This window comes from Mustela erminea, chromosome 4 (assembly GCF_009829155.1).
Source record: "Mustela erminea isolate mMusErm1 chromosome 4, mMusErm1.Pri, whole genome shotgun sequence".
In the NCBI taxonomy this organism is placed as follows: Eukaryota; Metazoa; Chordata; class Mammalia; order Carnivora; family Mustelidae; genus Mustela; species Mustela erminea.
Genome location: NC_045617.1, coordinates 42,338,980 through 42,362,887, shown reverse-complemented (window position 1 = coordinate 42,362,887; position 23,908 = coordinate 42,338,980). Strand labels below are relative to the sequence as shown.

At 35.8% G+C, this 23,908-nt stretch overlaps 1 protein-coding gene across 1 annotated transcript; it reads left to right on the top strand.

Moving 5' to 3' along the window:
• Nucleotides 1-1,021: 1,021 nt before the first annotated feature.
• On the top strand, nt 1,022-22,000 carry SPACA1 (sperm acrosome associated 1). Its single transcript, XM_032339085.1, has 7 exons — nt 1,022-1,392; nt 6,640-6,696; nt 13,599-13,700; nt 14,442-14,548; nt 15,209-15,344; nt 20,289-20,409; nt 21,304-22,000. The coding sequence occupies exons 1-7, from the start codon at nt 1,053-1,055 to the stop codon at nt 21,458-21,460; spliced, it is 1,020 nt and encodes a 339-aa protein (XP_032194976.1). The 5' UTR covers nt 1,022-1,052; the 3' UTR covers nt 21,461-22,000.
• The last annotated feature ends 1,908 nt before the right edge of the window (nt 22,001-23,908 follow it).

The following is a 23,908-nucleotide window of genomic DNA, read 5'->3' as shown; positions in this document are numbered from 1 at the left end:
ATTAAGAGGGTAGGGGGAAATTGTACTTACCTCTAAGATTTTCTGATTCAAGTGGCAATGCCAAGGTATTCTTGCTTCTAGTCTGATTCAACCTTAGCAAAAGACAGGATTTCTTTTTGGTAAAATAATTGATTCTTGGGTTAAATCAATGTGTGGGTTAATGAATTATTGTCAGAGAGTGGCCTCTTAGCACTTTATTCTTGGCGTGTTACCCTTTTTAACATTTGCGTTAGTGACCTGAAAGAAACGTATTTCCCAAATCAAACTTGCGTGGAATATCTAATATAAGACAGCAGAATAAGAGGTCAAAAAAACATCAGCGAGCCTTAAAAAACGGGCACAAAAGCAAGAAGACAGAAATTAACAGGGACAAAGGTTACATTCTAGATTTGGTTCCCAAAACATCAGCTATCCAAATACAGAATGGAGTAGAAAAGGCTTGACAATAGTTGCAGGCTCCCCTCTTGCACTCTCTCCCCATCCCCCAATCTAGCATGAAGAAGCCCCACATGGAATTGATGAAACAGCACCAAATCTTAAAACAGAAACACACCCTCAGGTGTATTATTAACAAAAGATTCAAATCCGAGAAAGGAAGCGCTTCCTCTATCCTCTGCAAATCAAGCCTCTCCTGCAGATACGGATCTAGTTTGGGGCACCGTACTTAATAAGGCTATGACAAATCCTTCTTGATACATGACGAGTTGGACAATCTGCGCGAGGAATTTGAAACCAAGTCACACGAAGAATGCTTCAGGGTCTAGGGATATGGTTTGCGGAGAAGTACACGTAGGAAGCACGAAGGTCTCTCATAGGAGAGAAGCGTGAGCGAGAAACGCCAGCGGCCGTGGCTAGCGCGTTGCTTAGTAACGGAGGCCGTGCGCGCGGCTGCTGCCGCCGCTCGCGCACCTGCGACGCCGGAAAGCAAGCGGCGCGGCCCAGGCGCCGTCGGAAGTGCCGAGCGAGGTGCGACGGGCGACCCCGCGCGCGTTCCAACGGCGCTTGGACCGCAAGGAGCCTTCTGCTCGCCGGTGACGAGCCGTGACGCCTCAATGGTTGCCGGGCGCGGCTCGGGGGTTCGGAGTCTGGCGGCTCCTCTCTTCGACGCACCTCTTGTCAGGAGCCGGCGGCTGCGACTGCGCCTTGGTCGGCCGTCGGGGCCGAGAACCATGAGCCCCGGGGGCGCGGGCTGCTCCAGCGGGCTGCTACTGACGGTCGGCTGGCTGCTCCTGGCGGGCCTCCAGTCCGCCTGTGGGACGAACGCCACCGCCGCCGCCCAGGATCCCGGCTTGGCCCGCGAGGGCGAGGGCGAGGGCGAGAATGAGGCGGAGGAGGAGGCCGAGAGCGAGAGCGAGGCTGAGAGCGAAGCCCAGTCTGTGGCTGAGGAGGATGGTGAGGGCGGGAGGCTCCTTGACAGGGGCCAGTTGAGGGCAAAGCCCTGCCCTCCGTCCGAGGACAATGAGAATTATTATCCCTGTTAATATCCGTAGAGCTCTCTTGCAGACAGCCTCGAATTTATACTTTTTTCATATGCCTAATGGCCTTGAACAGAATGTGCTAATTCTCCAAGGCCACAGCAAGAAAAATAAGCATGTACATAAAAGTTGTTACAGAATTGCTGTTAAATATTGCTCTGGAGAAGGAAAAAGATGCCCCCCCCCCTTTTTTTAAAGGGGTACGAGTCGGGAGTAACCTCTCACCCATGGGAATTATTTTGACTCCTTGCAGTTACGTGTTTTTCTTTTCCACTGTAGATTTTTTTTTTCTGTTCCAAATTGCTTGAGGTCTTTCTCCTTTCCACGTTTGCTCTTTAGCTTGGAGCTCAGAAGAATTAAGAATTCCCCTTACTATGACACATCTTAGACCAAAATGCTGCAAAACTGCCCAGAAGCCCCATGTCAGCTTCATGCAGGTCTACACTTGAGCACCTCTGTAGTGTGGTGGTGTAAGATTTGTACGCTCAACTTCCAAGCAACTGTGGTTTTGTTGGGTATCTGGAGAGTGAGACTGTGCTTGGTCCATAAACTTGCCTTATTCTGCTGGCTCATTAAGCACTAAAACTTGACGAGCTATTATACATAATAGTAATAGTATATTACTATACCATTTATTGGTTAGTAACTCACATCCTGGTAGGTAGAAGTCCAGCTGCTGGTTTGCAGCCTTTGAAATCAGTAGAAATTGTACCATTTCCCTGTAAATAACCCATCCAAGATTCTTCTAATATTCCTGGCAATCTCCTGTTTTCTATACATATAGAATAGTTGTTGTATTTATCTGCTTTTCTTTTATTTCCTGATGACCGTGATTTTCAGCTATGGAAAGAAATTAGCCATCTGAGGTTAATGGTGGGGTGGAGGTTTGCATTGCCTTCACAACATTACATTACAAGGAGCTTGGAGAGGTCCTTGACTTTGGAAATGTGAAAGAGACTAGACAACAAACATGTTCTAAAATTTAATAGCTGTTGCTTCACTCTAGTTTTAAAAGTGGTTGAATTAGTTTTAGTATTGAGCTGTTCTACCTGTAAAATGCTAAATAGAGTTTAAGTTAAACCCAGGCAATGAAGTTATGTTGTCTTGGATACAAATTAAAATGTAGGCAAGTTACTTATTCCCTCGTCTCAGTTTCCTGATCTGTGAACTTTGGAATTTTCTATGTACAATTTTATGCGCAGTTGCATTTTCTGGGGAGAGTGAGAATTCAGAACTGTAAACAGTCGGAGGTGTGTAAGATTGGAAAATTTCCAGAGCCATTATTAAATTTTGACAAAGCCCCTTTTAACTCTCAATCGACCAGCAAAAACATTCATCACTATTTGCTATCAAATGGACATTTTTTTTTTACTTTTAAGGCATTTTACAAGTAATTTACAAAAGTAAGAATAAAGGGTTAATGAAAACAAATTTGAAATTTTAGTGAGAATGTAAATATGGAAAACTCCAAATTTTTATTCCATATTTCCTGGTTTTGAATATGTATATATCCCAAATGGGAAAGATATTTTGAAAGCAACTAAATGCTCACTGACTGTTATGCATGAATCTGGAATGTATCCATCTTATAAATACTGATTCCAGACTTCAAGTACATCTCTAATAGATTATAGTTTATTACTTTGTGCATCGCCAACACACAATACTTTTGAAAACTGTGAAGCTATGTATTTTGTTGATCAGGAGACTACCATGTGGTTTACTCCATGATTACAAAATGTTTTCATTTTAGGCTTAAAAACATAATTAGAATTATTGGTCCAATGAATTTTATTCATTTCTACATCATCTGTTTTCTTTTAGTCACCTTTGTTTACATACCTGCCATCATGATCTGTTCATTTACAAACCTGTTATCAAGTAAATTTTGGTGGATAAACAGCTTTAAAGAGGAAAGAATGTTGTCCATAACCTTTTATGGTTAAGGACAAAACAGTATAGTCCAGCTTCTTTTCACAAAACATTTCAGGATCAAGTTTTTCCTATTGAAAGACTAACTAGATGAGAATACCATATATCCTTTTCATACTTAGAAGTGAAATATTAATTCATTGATTCTTGAGTTAGAGAAAATTCATCTAGGATATTCATCTAAGTTGCCATCATCTCACTCATTTTGCTTATGCAATCAGTTTCACCATCATCAGCATGTAAGGTGCTGCTCTCTGTTCATCTTCTGATTAATCCAACAACTGTGAAGTTTTTTCTCTGTCAATTTTCTTTTTACCTTTAATGAACTAAAAAAAAAAAAAGAAAGAAAGAAAGAAAGAAAAACTCAAAAACTTCAACTGTGTTCAATGCAAGCTGAAAAAGACTTCCAGAAAGGTGTCTCCAGAGTTCTTTTCTATCTTCCTGAAAGACAATGCAATACTAGGGGCAAAGAAATAATAAAACAAAGGATGATCTAACAGCTATGATTTATTTTACAATTTCATCATCCTTCTAGGCAATTCCAAACTTTCTTCCATTTTATGACTAATATTTAATATTCTAATATTATTCCATATTATTTATTATATCCTTTAAAAACACATAGTTGGGAATAATCAATAAGAAATAATAAAATCCATCACTATGGATGATGAAATAACAAAATGTTTAAAAATGTAGGAAAAATTACTAAAATATTGTGTTAGATTTATACTCCTTCCTCTTATACTTCCCCATATCTTTTACACCTTTTATACTTTTTGTATACTCTATAACTTTTATAAATTGATGGATATACTATACCTATGCCCTTAGATTTATAGTTCCCCTATACCTATATCCTTACATTTATAAAAGGGACCAACAATAGATCTACATAATAATTGCAAAATAGAATGAGTTTCATTCTTTACATTTTATCCTATATAAATATAACTATTTTCTTTTTTTCTTTGGAGCACCTCTAAGGAAGAATAAAAGTTATGAAAGATCAACCTTATGTATTAACTCTTAAAAAAAGGATTCAAAAATTAATATTGGACCCTGATGGTATGTACCAACAGTTAAAGTGTGCTGTCCAGAATTGAAAAAAACATTCCAAGATCTGATCAGAACAAAAAAAGTGTAGGATCATTATCTCCATCATTATGGCTGACAGGCTTTTATCAGTAAAGTCTAAAAACCAAGTAGATTTTTAGGGTGGCCTCTTCACAGTCTTGATGCCTATTGAACTTACTATTGAAATCTCCACTCATTTTCACCTATTCTATCAAATTAAGACCACCTATCATATTTTGGGGACAGTTACTTTTCAGCTCTATGTACAAGACTTACTTCCTTAAGGTTTCATTTTGTTAGACTCATGAAGTATTCCACTGTGGCACTTTTAGAGCCAGATTTATCTCTGAACATATTTTATATCTTTCCTAGTTTTTCAGAATCTCTGGACTCAGTCAGTATGATACCAGTATTTTCCAGGTCATTAATAAAAATATTAAATAGGACAGAATCCTGTGACACAGCATTCCTTACACATTAACACTAACCAGTTAGCATCAGTGGATATTACTGTTTAATGAGTTACACATAAAAATTTATTGACATTCAGACCATATTTTTCCTTTTTACTCTGGTATATAACAGAAAATTTTGACAAATACAACACACTAAAGTCTGGATACATGCAATTTCTCTGACCCACCATGATAGGATTCCCATAAAAAAATGGAAGACATTGAATGACCTAATGGGCACTCAAAACCAAAACGGACTTCGGAGATCATCTTATTAAATCCAATTTTTTTTTGAAGTTAGGAGAACTTAAGTAACTTTCTCAAAGTAGCATAGGTAGTGAACATAGGGCTGATTGATTGTTTTTTAGTGACTTTTGAAAAGAGGTTATAACAGTCTAAAGGTATTAACTCATTCTCCTACCTGTGGTTTTCTATGTTCAAGATTAAACTTTTAATTTATATCTCATAATGTGCCAACAGAAAGTATCCAGGCATCTCAAGCAAAAACATCATTTCATAATTGATCTTGATAGTCTGAATAATTTCCCAATGTCAATATTGATTTATTTAACATACATGGATCAAGAGCATACTATGCATTCAGGGAACTGTATTTGGTGCTTGTAAGTATAGAATAGCAGTGTTTATGAAGGTATTGTCTTACAGAAATCAGAATAGGAAAATGTGATGTGCACTGAGTGTGAAGTTATGATATCTTAAGCATGTTTATAGCACTAAATAAGTTACAGAATGTTTTCACCTATGTTGTCTCATTTAATTCTTACAAATATTCTCATTAGAGAACCATCAAATAAGATAGGTTCTCCTTTCCAAATTTTTGCAGAATAGCTAATCAGGCCTGACAGAGTTTATGTAATTTGCTCAAACTTAGTTGATTAGTTGTAGAAACAGCAATTTGGACTTCAATTCCATTGCACTTTCCCATGTAATATTGTTAATTTAGGATACAATGCTTAAAAAAATTTTAACACCTCATGTAATATTTTTTTTATTTTGAGACATTAGTCCTAATCTGCTATGAAGAATTGGTTATACCCTATAGCTGGTGGAAATAATGCCAAACTTCAGAACAATTAGAAACAGAGAAACTTGTGATTTAAAAATCAACAGTACTTATCTACTCAAATGCATTTATATTCCTAAATTATCCTGCTAAATAAAGTGTTGAAATAAATTCTTGGGAATAGTTTATCATCTTAATCTAAGAATGTGTAGAACCATTCCACAACATAATTTTAATGGATATTTGGTATAAGGACTTATTTTTGGATGGAAATATTGCACTCAAATCTTTCTGAAAAAATAGAGAATAGAAAAAATTGGGCCTCACAATTGATTGGCAGGCTTTTTGTTTTGTTTTGTTTTTTTGATCTATAGAGCTTTAGCTCACCATGTATTGAGCTGATGAAAATATTATTTTTAATTTTATAAAGTTTAAATATAGACCTTTTCAAAATATTTCCTAATTTAACTCATCATTTCAAAGGTTTAAGCTTCTTTTAATTTAAGCAATAATAGAAAATATAGTAGGAATGACGTTGCTTTTCTGATTAAATAAAACTAAAAACTATCTGCTTCCCATATGATAAGTGCTTGTATCCCTTATCCTCAAGTAAGAGTTTTTCCCTTTGAGAAGTTTTCATATGATTAAATAATGTATCTTTGCACTTTATGTTTAGTTTCAAATACGACAGTAGTCAAAGAAGTAGAATTTGGGATGTGCACCGTTACATGTGGTAAGTAGCAAAGAGCTGATAAATCAACAATATTATATTTGGTGGGGGGGGGAAGAAGGTAAAAACAGGCAATTTTTGTTTATAATTTGTGTACTTGCATTTACCTCTCAAACTATAATTTACACACAAAACTTGAAAGGTAAGATATTTTCAGTTCACAACCTGTCTTATTTTAAGCCAGCCCCTATTTTTTTGGGGGGGGGGGCATATACTGCCTTCACCAAGAAAAACTTTATCTCACAGATGTTCAGAAGCTGAAGGATCTTCTGATGCATCTCACAGATGTCTTCCCACACACTGTGTGGCAAATCAAGAAACTTGCCTATTTGTAATAGTCTCTTCTAAAATCTACATTTCTCCAATTCATATGTTATGTCTTGGAGAAAAGAGGTATTAGCTTTTGGGAGGGAAGACAATATTAAAAAACTATGACATGAATGGAAACTGGACATAAAGTCTCTTACATGGGGGTGGGATTAAGGCTACACATACTATAATAGACCAGTGTTTCTCAAACTTAAGTGTTCACCCTAAGTGCCTACAGGGCTTGTTAAAACACAGACTGCTGGACCTACCCCAGAATTACTAACTCACTAGGCCTTTGGAGGACCCAAGAATTTGTATTTCTAAACAAGTTCACAAATAAAGCTGATGCTGCTGGTTAGAAGACTATCTTTTGACAACCACTTTGAGAACTACTGAGAAGACAATAGATAATTCACAATGATATTAAGTTTATTCTAAATAGAACTGCCTTGGAAAAAGGATAGTGAAGTTAGGGAAAGACAGAAACCAAATGGTAAGAAGACAGAAAAATCCATGCAGACCTAGAGCAGAATGATTTTTTTAAAGAAATATACCTGAATTATTTATATTTGAGTTAACATATTTTTAGTGTGGCAAAATAAATCTAACATAAAATTTAGTACTTTAACATTTTTAAATAGTCAACTCAGTGACATTAAACATGTTCACATTGTTGTGTAACCATTACCTCCAACCATCTCCAGAACTTTTTCATTATCCTGAAGTAAAACCTCCATACCCATTAAACACTTTTCTCCCCTCCCCTCAGTCCCTGACAATCATTATTCTTTCTGTCCCTTGAGATAATTTTAAACCCATTTTTTACTTTAACCTTAGTGGGTCAGTAACAAATTAGAAGAATACATGTAATAAACTTGTGAATATTCATTTGTAATTTACTTTGCTGCCTTGAGAAATTTCACAGAATTATTTTTATGGGAGTTCTAGTAATTTTTGTTGTATTACTCTATTATTTAAAGATGTATTTCAGAAATTATATATTTATTCACTCATCAAATGATGTTTTGAATTTTGCCTACTATGTGTCATGTATTGTTTTAGGAGCTAGAACAAAGCAGAGGAAACTCCTTGCCTTCAAGGAGTGTATATAGGGGCAAAGACAAAAAATAATATTAAAACTGGCCTCATAAAATGAATTTGAAAGTTTTCCTTCTACTTCTATTTTTTTGAAACAGCTTCAGTAGAATAGGTGTTATTTCTTCTTTAAATGTTAGGTAGAATTCCCCAGGAAGTCATCTGGCCCTGAACTCTGGTTTTTTGGGAGGTTTTTGATTACTACTTCAATTTCCTTGCTGGTTATTGGTCTGTTCAGATTGTCTATTTCTTCCTGTTTCAGTCTTGGTAATTTATAAGTTTCCAGGAATGCATCCATTTCTTCTAGACTGATTAATTTGTTATCATATAGTTGCTGGTAATAATTTCTAATAATTGTTTCTATTTCCTTTGTGTTAGTCATGATCTCTCCCCTTTCATTCATGATTTTATTAATTTGGGTCCTTTCCCTTTTCTTTTGGATAAGTCTGGCCAGAGGTTTATCAATCTTATTAATTTTTTCAAAGAACCAGGTTCTAGTTTCATTGACCTGTTCTACTGTTTTTTGGTTTATATTTCATTGATTTCTGTCTCATCTTTATTATTTCTCTTCTCCTTCTTGGTTTAGGCCTTATTTTCTATTCTTTCCCCAGGTCCTTTACATGTAAGATTAGCTTGTGCATTTGGAATTTTTCTAATTTTTTGAGAGATGTTTGGATGGCTATGAATTTTCCTCTTAGGACCACCTTTGCAGTGTCCCATAGGTTTTGGATCATCGTGTTTTCATTCTAATTAGTTTCAATAAATTGTTTAAGTTCTTCAATTTCCTGGTTGACCCACTTATTCCTTAGCAGATGTTCTTTAACTTCCAAGTGTTTGAGTTCCTTCCAAAAAGAATTATTCACCACAACCAGGTGGGATATATTCCTGGGATGCAAGTATGGTTCAACATTCAGAAATTAATCAACATGATAGAGCACATTAATAAAAGAAAAAAACAAGAACCATCTGATCCTCTCAGTTGATGCAGAAAAAGCTTTTGACGAAATACATTATTCTTTCCTGATTAAAACTCTTCAAAATATAGGGATAGAGGGAACTTGCCTCAATATCATAACAGCTGTCTATGAAAAGTCCACAGCAAATGCCATTCTCAATGGGGAAAAACTGAAAGCTTTTTCTCTTAAGGTCAGGAACACAGTAGGGATGCCCAATCTCACCATTATTGTTTAACATAGTACTAGAAGTCCTAGCAATCAGACAACAAAAAGAAATAAAAGGCATTCAAATTGGCAAAGATGACATGATACTTTATGTGGAAAACCCAAAAGACTCCACTCCAACGTTACTAGAACTCATATAGTAATTCAGCAATGTGGCAGATAACAAAATCAATGCACAGAAATCAGTTGCATTTCTATACACCAAAAATTAAGCTGAAGAAAGAGAAATTAAGGAATTGATTCCATTTGTAATAGCACCAGAACCCAGAGATACCCAGGAGTAAACCTAACCAAAGAGGTAAAGGATCTATACTATAGAAGCTACAGAACACTTAATGAAAGAAATGGAGGGAGACACAAAGAGATGGAAAAATATTCTACGTTCATGGATTGGAAGAGTAAACATTGTTAAAATATCTATGCTGTCCAGGGCAATCTACACATTCAGTGCAATCCCAATCAAAATACTGTCAAATTTTTTCATGAAGGTGGAACAATCTTAAAATTTGTATGGAGCCAGAAAGACTCTGAATTGCCAGGGATTGTTGAAAAAGAAAACCGAAGCTGGGGGCATCACAATGCCTGACTTCAAGCTCTGTTACAAAACTTTAATCATCAAGACAGCATGGTTTTGGCACAAAAACAGACGCAAAGATCAATGGAACAGAATAGACAGTGCAGAAATGGACCCTCAACTAATTTTCAACAAGCAGGAAAGAATATCCAATGGAAAAAAAGACTGTTTCTTCAATAAGTGGTGCTGGGAAAACTAGAAAGTCACATACAGAGGAGTGAAACTAGACCATTCTCTTAACACCATACACAAAGATAAACTCAAAATGAATGAAAGATCTAAATGTGAGACATGAATCCATCAAAATCCTAGTGGAGAACATAGGCAGTAACTTCTTTGACATCGGCCATAGAGACTTCTTTCAAGACATACCCCAAAGGCAAGGGAAACAAAAGCAAACATGAACTTTTGGAACTTCGTCAAGATGATAGGCTCTTGTACAGCAAAGGAAACAGTCAACAAAACTAAGAGGCAACCCACGGAATGGAAGAAGATATTTGCAAAAGACACTTCAGATAAAGGGCTGGTATCCAAGATCTTTAAAGAACTTCTTAAACTTAACACCCACAAAACAAATAATCCAGTCAAGAAATGGGCAGAAGACATGAATAGACACTTCTCCAAAGAGAACATATGACTGGCTGACACCTGAAAAAATGTTCAACATCACCAGTCATCAGGAAAATACAAATCAAAACCACGATGAGATACCACCTTCCACCAGTTAGAATGACAAAAATTAACAAGATAGGAAACAACAAATGTGGACAAGGATGTGGAGAAAGGAGAACCCTGCTACACTGTCGGTGAGAATATAAGCTGGTATAGCCACTCTGGAAAACAGTATAGAGGTTCCTCAAGAAGTGTAGAGCTACCTTACGATCCAGCAATTGTTCTACTGGATATTTACTCCAAAGATACAGATTAATGAAAAGAAAGGGCATATGCACCCCAATGTTCATAGCAGCAATGTCCACAATGGCCAAACTGTGGAAAGAGCCAAGATGTCCTTCAACAGATGAATGGATAAAGATGTGGTTTGTATATACAATGGAATATTACTCAGCTATCAGAAAGGATGAATATTTACCATATGCATTGACATGGAAGGAACTGGAGTGTATTATGCTAATGAGATAAGTCAAGCAGAGAAAGGCAATTATCATATGGTTTCACTTATATGTGAAACGTAAGGAGTAGCACGGAGGACCACAGGGGAAGGGAGGGAAACCAAATGGGAAGAAATCAGAGAGGGAGACAAACCAAGAGAGACTCTTGACTCTGGGAAACAAGCTGAGGGTTACGGAAGGGAGGTGGGGGTAAGGAGGATGGGTAACCAGGTGATGGTTATTAAGGAGGATATGTGTGGTGATGAGCACTTGGTGTTATACACAACTAATGAATCATTGAGCACTACATCAAAAACTAATGATTTATGTTGCTTGAACACAATAAAAAAACCTAAAACAGTAATATTAAAACATATAATATGTCAGATGCTGATAAATTCTAAGGAGAAAGATACCTTAAAAGGCAATATTTTACATCTAAAATATTTTAAAATATTTTTAGTTTAAAACAACTAGAGGAACAAAAGCACTTAGTTGAAAATTCTATTGAACTCTCAAAACAGTATTTTAGCAGTCAAAAAGTTTTCTTTTTCTGGAATACCCAGGCAGATTTTTAGTGTTACTTGGAGTTACAGAAAATCTCACACCTACACACATTATCGCAATGAACTGCATTTGGCTAAATAAATTCATAAATAAACTTGCTTGGGAAAATATTTATGCATTTCAGAATAAGGCTGTGCATCTAGAGAGGTACTTTTTATAAATTCAAGTGACGCTATACTGCAGCCATTCTTAGGCATCTCTTTTAATCAAAAGAGATCTTTCCTCAAAGAGTACACTTATGATGATCACTGAGTAATGTATAGAATTGTCGAATCATTGTATTGTACACCTGAAGCTAATATGACACTGTATGTTAACTATACTGGAATTATAACTGAAAAATTAAAAAGAAAAGAGATCTTTCCTCTTCCAACCTTTGATCTCCTTATCTCATGTAGAGTCCTCTCCTTTGCTACTCAAAGTTTGGTTCACAGACCAGCTGCATCATTATCATCTGGGAGCTTGTTAGAAATGCAGAATCTCAGAACCTACTCCAGACCTACTGAATCAGAATTTGCCTGTTAATAAGATTCACAGGTGATTGCATGCACTCTAAAGTTTGAGAAGCACTGTTTTAAGTCATCTCTAGGCGTCTACTCTCCCTTGCCCTTGAGAATGGGTTTATGTCTACAGCTATACCACCCTGAACACCCTGATCTCGTCTGATCTCGGAAGCTAAGCAGGGTCGGGCCTGGTTAGTACTTGGATGGGAGAATGGGTTTATGATTAACATGTTTAGGGGCTGAAAGAGGGAATCTGGTAGACAGGGAAATCAAGATGGATTGTTCCTTAGCCTGTGGCTACATTCTCTTATCACAGGTCACTTGCTGTAGAACATGTTTGCCAAGATAGGACATTTTATCATGTTCCTTAATTCTGTGGTGAAAAGCAAACCCAGTGGAGAGCTGAGATCTGTTAGTAAAGACTTGATTTCTTGTTATAAAAAAGAGTGGTAATTCTCAAGAGAGTATCTTGTTTTTTCCCCATAAATAAGGTTTTATTGGAACATGCAAACAAATAAAATATAATTTCAGGCTATTTGACAACATTTATTACAATTTAGGGGCACCTGGCTGGCTCAGCTGGTGGAGCATATGATTGATTTTTTTTTTAATTAACATATAATGTATTATTGCCCCAGGGGTACAGGTCTGTGAATCCTCAGGCTTATACACTCCACAGCACTCACCATAGCACTCGAGATTATCTTGTTAGAAATTGAAATTTGGTCATTAATAGTTTGTCCTCCTTTATTTAATGCAGAGATCTTAGCAACCTAAATATTAAAAAGCATATATTTATGTTTTAAAAGTTTTTTGAAATTAATTATTTATTTAAGAGAGAGAAAGAGCGAGCGCACAAGTAGGCAGAGCAGCAGGCAGAGAGAGAGGGGCAAGCAGGCTCCCCACTGAGCAGAGAGCCCGATGCAGGGCTGGATCCCAGGACCCTGAGATCATGACCTGAACCCAAGGCAGAGGCTTAACTCATTGAGCCCCCCAGCCTCCCCTTATTTATGTTTTAAAATGTGGTTTTTGGAATGTCCTTCAAAGGTCCAAGACCACTTCTAAAACTTCCTTGGCCAGACAAATTTGGGAGACCCTGCATCTTACTATATTTCATCAAATCTAAGACTTTCATCAGCTACGAGAAGCATATTTTATACACCTCTAAAAAAGGAGAAATGCTGCCTATTTGTCACATGCTGTCAATTCTAAGATAAATTCTGCTCATTAATTTACTAGCATATTAAAAAGTTCCCCCAAAATCCTTTAATACAGAGGACAATTTAATTTTAGTTAATGTATCATTTTCAATGTGTATAATTTTGGAATCCTTTTTCTTATGGTGACAACTAGAGGAACTAGTGTTTCATGTAACTCACTTTGAGAAATGCTGTTTTATGAAATAATTCAAAATGAGGGGCATAAAAATATTCTAAGTATTATCACTCTAAATTTAGGCATTTAACTTCTGAAATTAGAAGAAGAGTCTCAAAATAAGATCTAGATGGAAAAGTAAAGGAAGTGGAATGAATTTTTCTTAACAATTTGCTGATTTCTTTCACCAAAGGTGTTGGTATTAGAGAAGTCATACTAACAAATGGATGCCCTGGAGGTGAATCCAAGTGTATTGTACGGGTAGAAGAATGCCGTGGACCGGTAGATTGTGGCTGTGAGTTGGACTCTGTATTGGAGGGAGATGAGGGGGAAGACTTTACTCTGGGGAAATAGCCTTAACCTCAGGTTGCCATGGGTGGAAGGAATTGAGAAATTGATATATTGAAAGGAAATAATAATAAAACTTAAAATTCCACTTCTCTAGACAGTTAAAGCTCAGAGTACCTTTCTGCCTTTGCCTTACATTTGTCAGTGATGTCTAAAATTTAACATATAGTCTCCATAATACACTGGAAGCTTATTATACTCAGGGTCTCTGGTCAAGGCTGTCCTATGGTGAAACACTTTTGACACTTTGGTAATGGTATTTTATGAGTAGATTGGCAAACTTTAAATTGGGAACTTTGAAAGCTGTTCTTTATCATATTATACTACTTTTGAGATTTCATTATCTCTAGTCAGGGTGGGGCAGGGGTGTGGTCCCTAACCAGTAAATTGAAAGCCACTAGCAGATCCCAAAGTTTAATCTAATACATCACTAAACTGGTTGCCCTTGCCATCTTTTCTGCGGAAGGAACACACAGCTATTGTATTTCCCACCCGCTTCTTTTGGTGACTTTGCTTTTCATCCATCACTCCTCTCTACTTGTCTACATTCAAACCCTCAACAATAATTTTGAGAATGTCCAGCATATAGTTGATTTTAACACTGAAAGTGGCTTTTAAACGTAGCCTTTGTATAAAACAATTTATAATGCCTAATGGTATATATGTATTTAATTTTTCTTGTTTTTAGGGGGAAGACCAGTTTCAGAAAGTCTTGAAAGTGTTAGACTAGCATGTATTCATACATCTCCTGTAAATCGCTTCAAATATATTTGGAAACTTCTAAGGCCAGACCAAGTAAGTAATAAACATATGTAATGTGGTGATTGCTAGTGAGTGATAAATTTTTTTTCCCAGTGCTTGATGGCTATCAGAAAACTCTCTCTTTAGAAGCAGTTTGCATAAATGAAGTTAAAATCTTACAACTTTATTATTATTATTGAGATTTTAATTGAATTGGATTTTAATGCAATAATAATTGCATTAATAAGTGGGGCTGAAACTGTATATATGTCTTGGGTCAGCTATTATCAGAATTTAAAAACATCCCTTTTATATAAAGTATTCTATTTTGGAAGCAAAGTTTTTATTTGTATGTATAGTAATTGGATGATGATAATAATAGCTAACATTAATGGAGGGCTTACTAAATATCAGACAACTCAAGTGCTACAGTTTCTTTTAACCCACATAACAATCTATGAGGTAATCCTTATCATTATATGCATTTTACAGATAAGCAACTGAGAAGCAGAGTGTATCTTGTCCTGGGTCACACAGGCAGAAGTAGTAGGATTATTGATGTCTGGATTGTCTGACTCTAAAATCCATATGCATAATTAATTATTGTCCTAGATTGAGAGATAATGACTACTCTTTCCTTATGGGAAATAAATTGTTTCCTGATCTTAAGTTTACATGAAGAATGTTGGCACTTTTTTTTTCCTTTTTAAATAGCAACCCATTATCCTTGCAAATGATTCAGCAATCCTGGAAGTACGCAGGGAAGTTCATCCCTCGGTTTTTGAGTGTTCTACCTTGGATAATAATGAAATAATAGCATCTGTGAAATTCACAGTCTATACAACAAGTGGTAAGTGCCCAGTAATGTTTTGGTTTACTTATATCAAATTCTAAAAAGCAAGAAAATCATCTGGAGGGCTCCTTGAACCAGACTGATAGCCCCACTCCCAGAGTTTCTGATTCAGTAGATCTAGGGCGAGGTGGCACAATAGTTTACATTTCTAATAAGTTCCAAGGTATTGCTGGTTTGGAGACAACCTCTGGGAAACCACTGGTTTATATCATTTAGACTTTCTACAAGGTGGTGCTTAATTTCTTTTTCACAAAGTAGAGTCAGATGTGTTTCCCTTTGGGGAACTCAGTGCATTCCTGAAGCATCTCCAAAGAACAGTGCTCTAACTTGACTTATAATCTCTTACTTCTATCACAAAAGTGAAAATGGGTACTTGGAATCCTCATGGATGCTTACAAAGTTTTTGATATAGTAAAATAATAAAATTAAGAAACATCCAAACATGGTTCTTTAAAAATTATTCACTTGAAGAAAATATTTTTTGATGAAATAATAATGCAGTCCTCAATATATGTCATAAAAAACAAATCTTGAGTATAATTTTATACGAGAGAAACGGTGCTTGCCTTGCAAAATGGATCTGTGTGCATGTCCTTTCAGTTTAGACTATGATATCTAATATATCCCATTATTTCTTTTTGTCCATTTTGCTCTTAACCATTTTATTATGGTTGTCATTGTTGTTGAAGGTATGAGGGGGTTTGGTCACAAGTTCCTTTGAGAATCCAATCAAGGCTCAGGAGGTTTTTCCCAGAAAAATACCCACATAAATATGCTAAAAGCTATTTTTTAAGAGAATTCATGGATTTCTTGAAGCTTTTTCTCAATCCCAAATAAAGAATTTATGCTATAGTTTAGAAACATCTTTCAGCATAAGAGTTTTTATTAAAATGGAAATAAGCTAAAGTGTTTCAGGACTGACTTTTAAAAATAAACTATAAGTTTCTTTAATGTTTTTACTACCTTTAAAAAAAACATTCATGTGAAAGCTCATAATCTTAAGTTGAGATATCAAGTGTTATTAAAAGGATAATTTCAATAAAGTGCTAAAAAAGGCAAGAAAGTGCTAAAAAAGGCAGTGAGTACTAGTTCAGTGTGTTAAAACTTTTGGGGAGCCATTCTTTGGTTTTTGTCCCCGCAGCCTAGTCCTTATTATGACCATAGCTCCTCATGTGATTGGAAGATTTTTTTTAAATTTTACTTTATTTTAGTTAAATTTAGTTAACATATAGTACATTATTAGTCTCAGAGGTAGTGTTCATTGATGCATCAGTTGCATATAACACCCAGTGCTCATTACATCACATGCTCTCCTTAATGCCCATCACCCAGTTACCCCATTCCCACCACTCCCTTCCCCTCCAGTAACCCTCAGTTTGTTTCATAGAAGTCAATATGCATTTGACAGTGTGTAAGCTAAGGGCTAGAACACAGATCCTGAAATGTTAGCCCTTAAATGAAACAAAGTTGACTTCTCTCTTTTTAAAAAATTATTTATTTATTTATTTTTTTGCCTTGGCAGCTCATAATACATGTTTGGTTTTTTTTTTTTTTTTTTTACTTTATTTTATTTTTTCAGTGTTCCAAGATTCATTGTTTATGCATCACACCCAGTGCTCCATGCAATATGTGCCCTCCTTAGTACATATGACCAGGCTCACTCAACCCCCCACCCCTCTTCCCTCCAAAACCCTCAGCGTGTTTCTCAGAGTCCACAGTCTCTCATGGTTCATCTCCCCCTCCAATTTCCCCCAACTCCCGACTTCTCTCTTGTAGCAGTCCAAGGCTGGTGGGTTAGCTCTGTCATCTCAGAACATGATCTGGTTAAATGACAAAAATGTTTCTAGAACACTTTGGTATCAGTTAGTTTCTTTTAAAAATGACAATTGGGAATACCACTGTGATAGACCCTTTTGGCTGTTTGGACATCAAACAGATATTTTGTCTATAAATGTCAACACAGTATGGTACTGCCTTGAAACAAGTACACAATTGAAATATCTTTAGGGTAAGTATGGTTTAGTTAATGAAAATTTCCTATCCATCCTCTATACATCAGATTTTTCACTTCCACAATAGTTGTCTTTATAATTAGGCATTGTTATGAATTGAATTGTGTCTCCCTTCTCAAGTCCTAACTCCTAGAACCTCAGAATGTGACTGTGTTTGGAAATAGAATCATTCCAGATGTGATTTGTTCAGTTAAGATAAGGTCATACATACTAGAATAGAGTGAGTCTTTAATTCACTATGACTGGTGTCCTTATAAGAAGAGGGAAATTTGGACACAAATACAGAACGAGAGAGAAGAGAATGTCTCATGAAGCCACAAAGACACACACGGAGAAGACAGCTGTGTGAAAACAGAGGCAGAGACTGGAGTTATGTTGCCATAAGCCATAAGGGAACATCCGGGGCCACCAGAAGTAGGAAGAAGAAAGGAAGGAAGACCTCCAGAGCCTTTGGAGTGAGGGTGGCCTTACCAATACCTTGCATTCAGACTTTTAGCCTCATGAACTACGAGACAAAAAAATTTCTGTTGTCTTTAAGTCACCCAGTTTGTGGTACTCTGTTATTGTGGCCCTAGAAAACTAATGTAAACCTTAGCTTTGTTTTCTTAAGAAGTGAGAATATTGAAATTCAGTCTATTTTTCATTTAAAAATTTCAAAAGGAAATGCAGCCCATTTTTTTTTAAGGTATAAAAGTAGTCTAGATATAAAAATGATCCTTGAAAGAAGACTACCCTTGAAATAAAGTAAAATCTTTATACCTCTCACTCTTTATCCTCTCATGGCTAGTATTATAAGGTAGTGAATAAATGGAATGGAATTTTGCATTTCTTCTTCTCAGGTTTTAATCCTAAAAGGTGTCTTTCATTTTAGCTTAAAAATAAACAACAAAAAAAACCTCATTGCTTCTGGAATCTAAAATTATAAAAAAAAAATTTGAAAAATCCAGCAATGTTGGCATATAAATATGATTTGATTTCTCTGTCACACTTGGAACTATTTAGTGAGATCACTAATTGAGTTTATAGCACTGGAATTACTAAGGAAAATGAAAAATTGTACTCCATGGTGTTTAAAGAGTAGAACGAAAATCCAGACAAATAAGCAATTGAGATTGCCCATATAGGAAACTGCTTCTGGTAGAGTGGTACTTAGCAAAATTAAAATATTACAATATATAAAACATAGCTTGGGAAATCATTAAATGGCCCTGAATGTTGGTTCACTTATCTGTGTAATTCAGTAGTTCCATCTGGTGATCTCTCTGGTCCTTCTCCATACAAATTCTTTAGGATCCTATAATTTGGGGGACCGAGAAGAACCACAAGAAAGCTATATAATTGGTAAAGTAAGTAATATTTGATGCAAATTGGCTTTTCACCAATTTAAAATGTAGCACTGTTATAATACATACAATAGACTGGCTGTGTCTCTTAAATAGACTTATTTGCAGGAAGAGCAGAAAGGTTTGAGAAAGAATAATTTAAAAGTGTTGTGTGGATATTTGTGTAAAATTAAACTGCAAACCCTATCTTACAACATATATAAAAATTAGAGATATGTCATTGTTCTAAATGTAAAATCTAAAACCATATATCTTTAAAATGGAAACATAGGAGAAAATCTGCATGATACTGGAATAGGCAAGGGTTACTTAGTTATGACTCAGAAAACAGTCACCATAGAAGGGAACATTGATAAATTAGGCTTCATCAAAATTAAAAACTTTAGTCCATTAAAAGAAATCATTAGAAAAATGAATATGCAAGCTAAAACCTGAGAGAAAAAAATTCACAAAACATGTATAACCAGTACAATCAGTTTGGACAAAGATCTTAGAGTTTCTTGGAAAACTAAAGTGTAACTCTACCCTATGACCCAGCAGTACCACTCTTAGGTATTTAAGAGAAGTGAAAAATGTGTGTTTGCAAACAACTTGCATAAAAATATTCATAGAAGTTTGTTTGTTTATTTATTTATTTATAATTTTTTATTTTTAATAAACATATATTTTTATCCCCAGGGGTACAGGTCTGTGAATCGCCAGGTTTACACACTTCACAGCACTCACCAAAGCACATACCCTCCCCAATGTCCATAACCCCACCCAGAAGTTTATTTATAATGGCTTAAAGCTGCAATGGCCTAGATGTCCATCAGTAGAAGAATGAATAAACAAATTGGAATACTACTCACCTACAAAAAAGAAAAACTATTGATACATGCAAAATTATGAGTGAATCTTTAAAACAGACTGAGTAAAAAAGCCTCACAAGAAGGAATACATAGTATATGTTTCCATTCCTAAGAAGTTCTAAAATAGGCAGAACTAATCTGTGGTGGAAAAGAAAATCAGTAGAGTAGTTCCCTCCGGAAGATGTGTCAGGAATTAACTGGGAGGGGCTCAAGGAAGTTGATGGGTTATAGCAATATTCTGTGTCTTCATAGGGTTTGAATTACATATGTGTGTTTGCATTTGCCAAAACTAAGTAAATGTACACTTAAAATCTTTGTGCAATTCATCATAAATTTTACTTCAAAAAAAATGTAAGCAAGTATTGAACTTGTTTGATATGTCTGTTGAAGATTTTTATGGGAAGTGTGCAGACATTAGCAAATTATGTTGAAATGCATTGAAAAATAAGATGGGTCAATGAATTTGTAGAAGGATGGGTAAATGGATAATAAAATGTTGATGGTAGTGTCTAGGTGGTGGGAGTACAGGATGTTCATTGTTCAATTCTTTTGACTTCATGTTTGAAAAGGACATTTCAAAGGTGATGAGCAAGTTTACTAATAATAACTTTCTTTCCACTAATTCTTCTGTGTTTAAAATTTTTTCAGTTTTTTTTAACTATTAAGTTTCCATTTAGATATATCTCTTTTTTTTTCCAGTGGTAATAATCATCAGGTGTGTGTTTTTTTCTCTAGAATTGCAAATGAAAAGAACAAGCCGACCAGATACTGATGCAGTCCTAGTTTTTGTGCTGACCATAGGAGTTATTATCTGTATATTTGTGATCTTTATACTTATCTTCATAATTATAAACTGGTAGGTAAAGGGTTGAACTGAGTCATCACCCTTACTTGATGTCCTCCTTGTTGTCCCCGCCTCCCTGCTTGTTTGATGATAACCATATCCCAGGAGGCCTCCCACATGTATCTTGAAACAGTCCAACACCCCGTATACCTCCTGCAACTATTCTACATCAGGCTACCTGAGCTCATGACTTGCTTCCCACCATGAGAGAGAAATATGTGCAATGTTTATAATTTTATATAGTAATTGCAAAAAAAGTTTTGAATGAATATGTGTATTGTTCAGTTGTAGTTTTCATAACTCTAAAACTTGGTTAGTGTAACCTACTCTAATTTTTTATAAGATTTTATTTATTTAACGCAGAGAGAGGAAGGGAGAGAGACACAGAGCAAGCACGAGCAAGCAGGGGAGAAGCAGGCTCCCTGCTGAGCAAGGAGCCCAGTGTGGGGCTTGATCCCAGAACCCTGGGACCATGACCTGAGCTGAAGGCAGAGACTTAACCAACTGAGCCACCCAGGCGCCCCAATTCATTTTTTTAAAAGAATATTTCTAACACTTACATGAGTACAGTCTGAGGACTCATCTACTATCATAAATATAGTGGATACACAACAAACTAAAAATAAATTATGACTAAGGAGGCACTTCTAAATATAGAAAATTATATATATCTACTTAGTTTGGGTTTCAGTTCTTTTTTTTTTTTTAAGATTTTTATTTATTTATTTGACACAGAGAGGGGGAAGCAGGCTCCCCAATGAACAGAGAGCCTGATGCGAGGCTCCATCCCAGGACACTGAGATCATGACTTGAGCTAAAGGCAGAGGCTTAACCCACTGAGCCACCCAGGTGTCCCTGGTTTTCAGTTCTTGATGGACTTTTGTTTTGTTTCTGCTTTTTCTTCAGGGGGGCAGTCAAGTCTTTCTGGGGAGAAAAAGCCTCAACAACTGAGATACAGTCTGAGCTGAGTTCAACAAGATACAAAGATTCAACTTCTCTTGACCAATCACCAACAGAAATACCTGGAAATGAAGACGATGCTTTAAGTGAATGGAATGAATGATATATGGACGATATATAAGAAACCAAAGGAGAGTAGAGAATATCAGATTCATTACTATAAAAATAAAATATATAGTGAAATACTTTAATAATATTGCAAGTGATTTCCCACAGTCTGAAGGTAATGAAATATGAGAAGGGGCTGTTTTAGTCAGTGTTACCTTTGTGATGAAGTGATCAAAAATTAATTTGTTTTCAACATTTGCCACTTCAGATAATTACTTGGTAACATTTACCTAGGGGTATACACACACACATAATATTATAAACATATTTGCGATCAGTTCAATCACTTCTAAGGTGATTTGCCTGTTTTGTCCAAATAAGAAAAATGTAATATAGAAGATGCGTTGCATATTAGACATTTTCCCTTGTGGGATCGCTGGGTTGAGCAACTAAAGCAAATCATACTTAAGAATTTCTAAAGGGCATATGACAGACATACAAAGATTCACTTGTCAGACCTGAAATAATAATAATAATAACAGCAGCAGCAGCAGCAACAGCAACAACCACCAGCAACACATAGTAGCTGTATTAGTAGCTACTATTATAGCTACATAATATTATAATATTATATATTCTATAGTATTGTTATATTAGTAGCTACTAATATAGCTATTATTATAGCTATATTAGAAGCTACTATGTGCCAAGCTTCACTCACAGCATTTGACATTATTTTAGATAATGTAACTATGACTGTATATAAGAAATCTGTAAGGAGGAACTGGGGTGGAACTTGGAGATGGATGGCTGAGTAAATGATACAAATTTAACATGCCCTGTGTTTCTCACAGAAAAAAAGTAAATTAAGAACTTTTGAATGTCCACTGATAAGAACCTTCATTGTGTTTGATATACAGGTAAAAACTTCTCAAAGCCATTTTTTCTTATTTCTGAACATCACTGTCATTTCGTGCTGTGTCATTATGTGATACAGTTATGGCCAACTATCATGTAAGATATCAAGGCACTAGACAGTTTGGTTTGGTAGATTTATCAGAAATAAATTTTCAGAGGTTATAAGAGTAGCACAAAATACACTTAATTTTTTATAGATGAATTCTATGCCAATTTTATTCCTCTTATTATATATCTTATATAATTAAATATCAGGCCCATGCCTGATGACAGCATTAACTCTGCCCATCTGTAAAGGAGACACTGTTAATGGGCATTATTGTATATGTCCCTCTAGTAGCTGAGAAATAGACTGTGTTGTGGAATTATCCATGCTTTCTATTTTATATTTGTATTTGAAAAAAGCAATGGAGAATTGGCTGGAAAATGATTGTTATCTGTTGTGGGAATTCCACTAGAGACTTCAAAGTGAAAAGAAATTGTTTTAATAAAATATTCCAAAATAATTGTGGTTTTTTGATGATACCCCTCTTCCTCCTAGACAAGTGTGAAAAAAAAAAGTCAGGTTTCCTTATTTCTTATTCCTGATTAATTATGGCATAGGTGCTGAACATTATTGAATGGTTATTAATATCCTTATTTTTAGAACCATGAGTAGCAGTGGTTTCTAACTGTATTTCAGTGACCATTAATGTTCAGTCAGGTTAACAGGTTTAGTTGTCAGTGCTGTTCACTGAATATTTCTGTCTACTCTTCAGGCAGATGGTCTGGTGGGGGCCATGTAACTAGTTCTGACCAATAAGTTGTGAGCCAAAATTCCAAGTGTCACGTTCAGACTAGAACATTTCACTGTGAAAGCATCCAGAGCTTTTCTCCTCTCTGCCAGAACAAGCAGAAATGCTTAGGTGGTGACTCTTCTGACACCTTGGATTCCCAGAGTGAGGTTCACATGGCACAGAATCTCTAGTCAACCAACAATAGACATGTAGCATGAGATAAAGTTAAGCCTTGTTATTTTAAGCCACTGAAGGTTAGACATTGTTTGATACAGCAACTTTACTAAGATTATCCTTCGTGACACATAAATGTCTTCTGAAAAACAGGTTTTCACGGTCAAAGAGTTGAAGACTTCTTTAGTGCAGAACTTCCCATCAATATGCTATGTACAATTGTGACTCTAAGAGGAGGATGAAGGTGTAATATTTTTCAAATTTATTGGTGGCCTATGGAACAAAAGTGAAAGCATTCATGCATGTAATACTATACCTACTCAGAAATGCAGTTTTGAGCAGAACTGTCTGATAGGTCTCTTTATAAGGAGTTAGGGTTCAGTGAACTAGTCTTTCACAATGTGTAACACATTGTGTATCAGTAGTACATCTTGACTATAGTAGCACTTTCTCTATTAGATTTATCTCAGTGTTACTCAGAACTTCCACTGGTCAAGACTTATTTTGAAGGCCTTTCTTGAAATCATCCTATTCCCAAGAGCAAAGCTACTCTCTTAAGTACTATGACCACACTGCTCTAGTTATCATAATCAACAAATCTTATATTGAAAGAGATTCTTGAATTGAAGACCTCC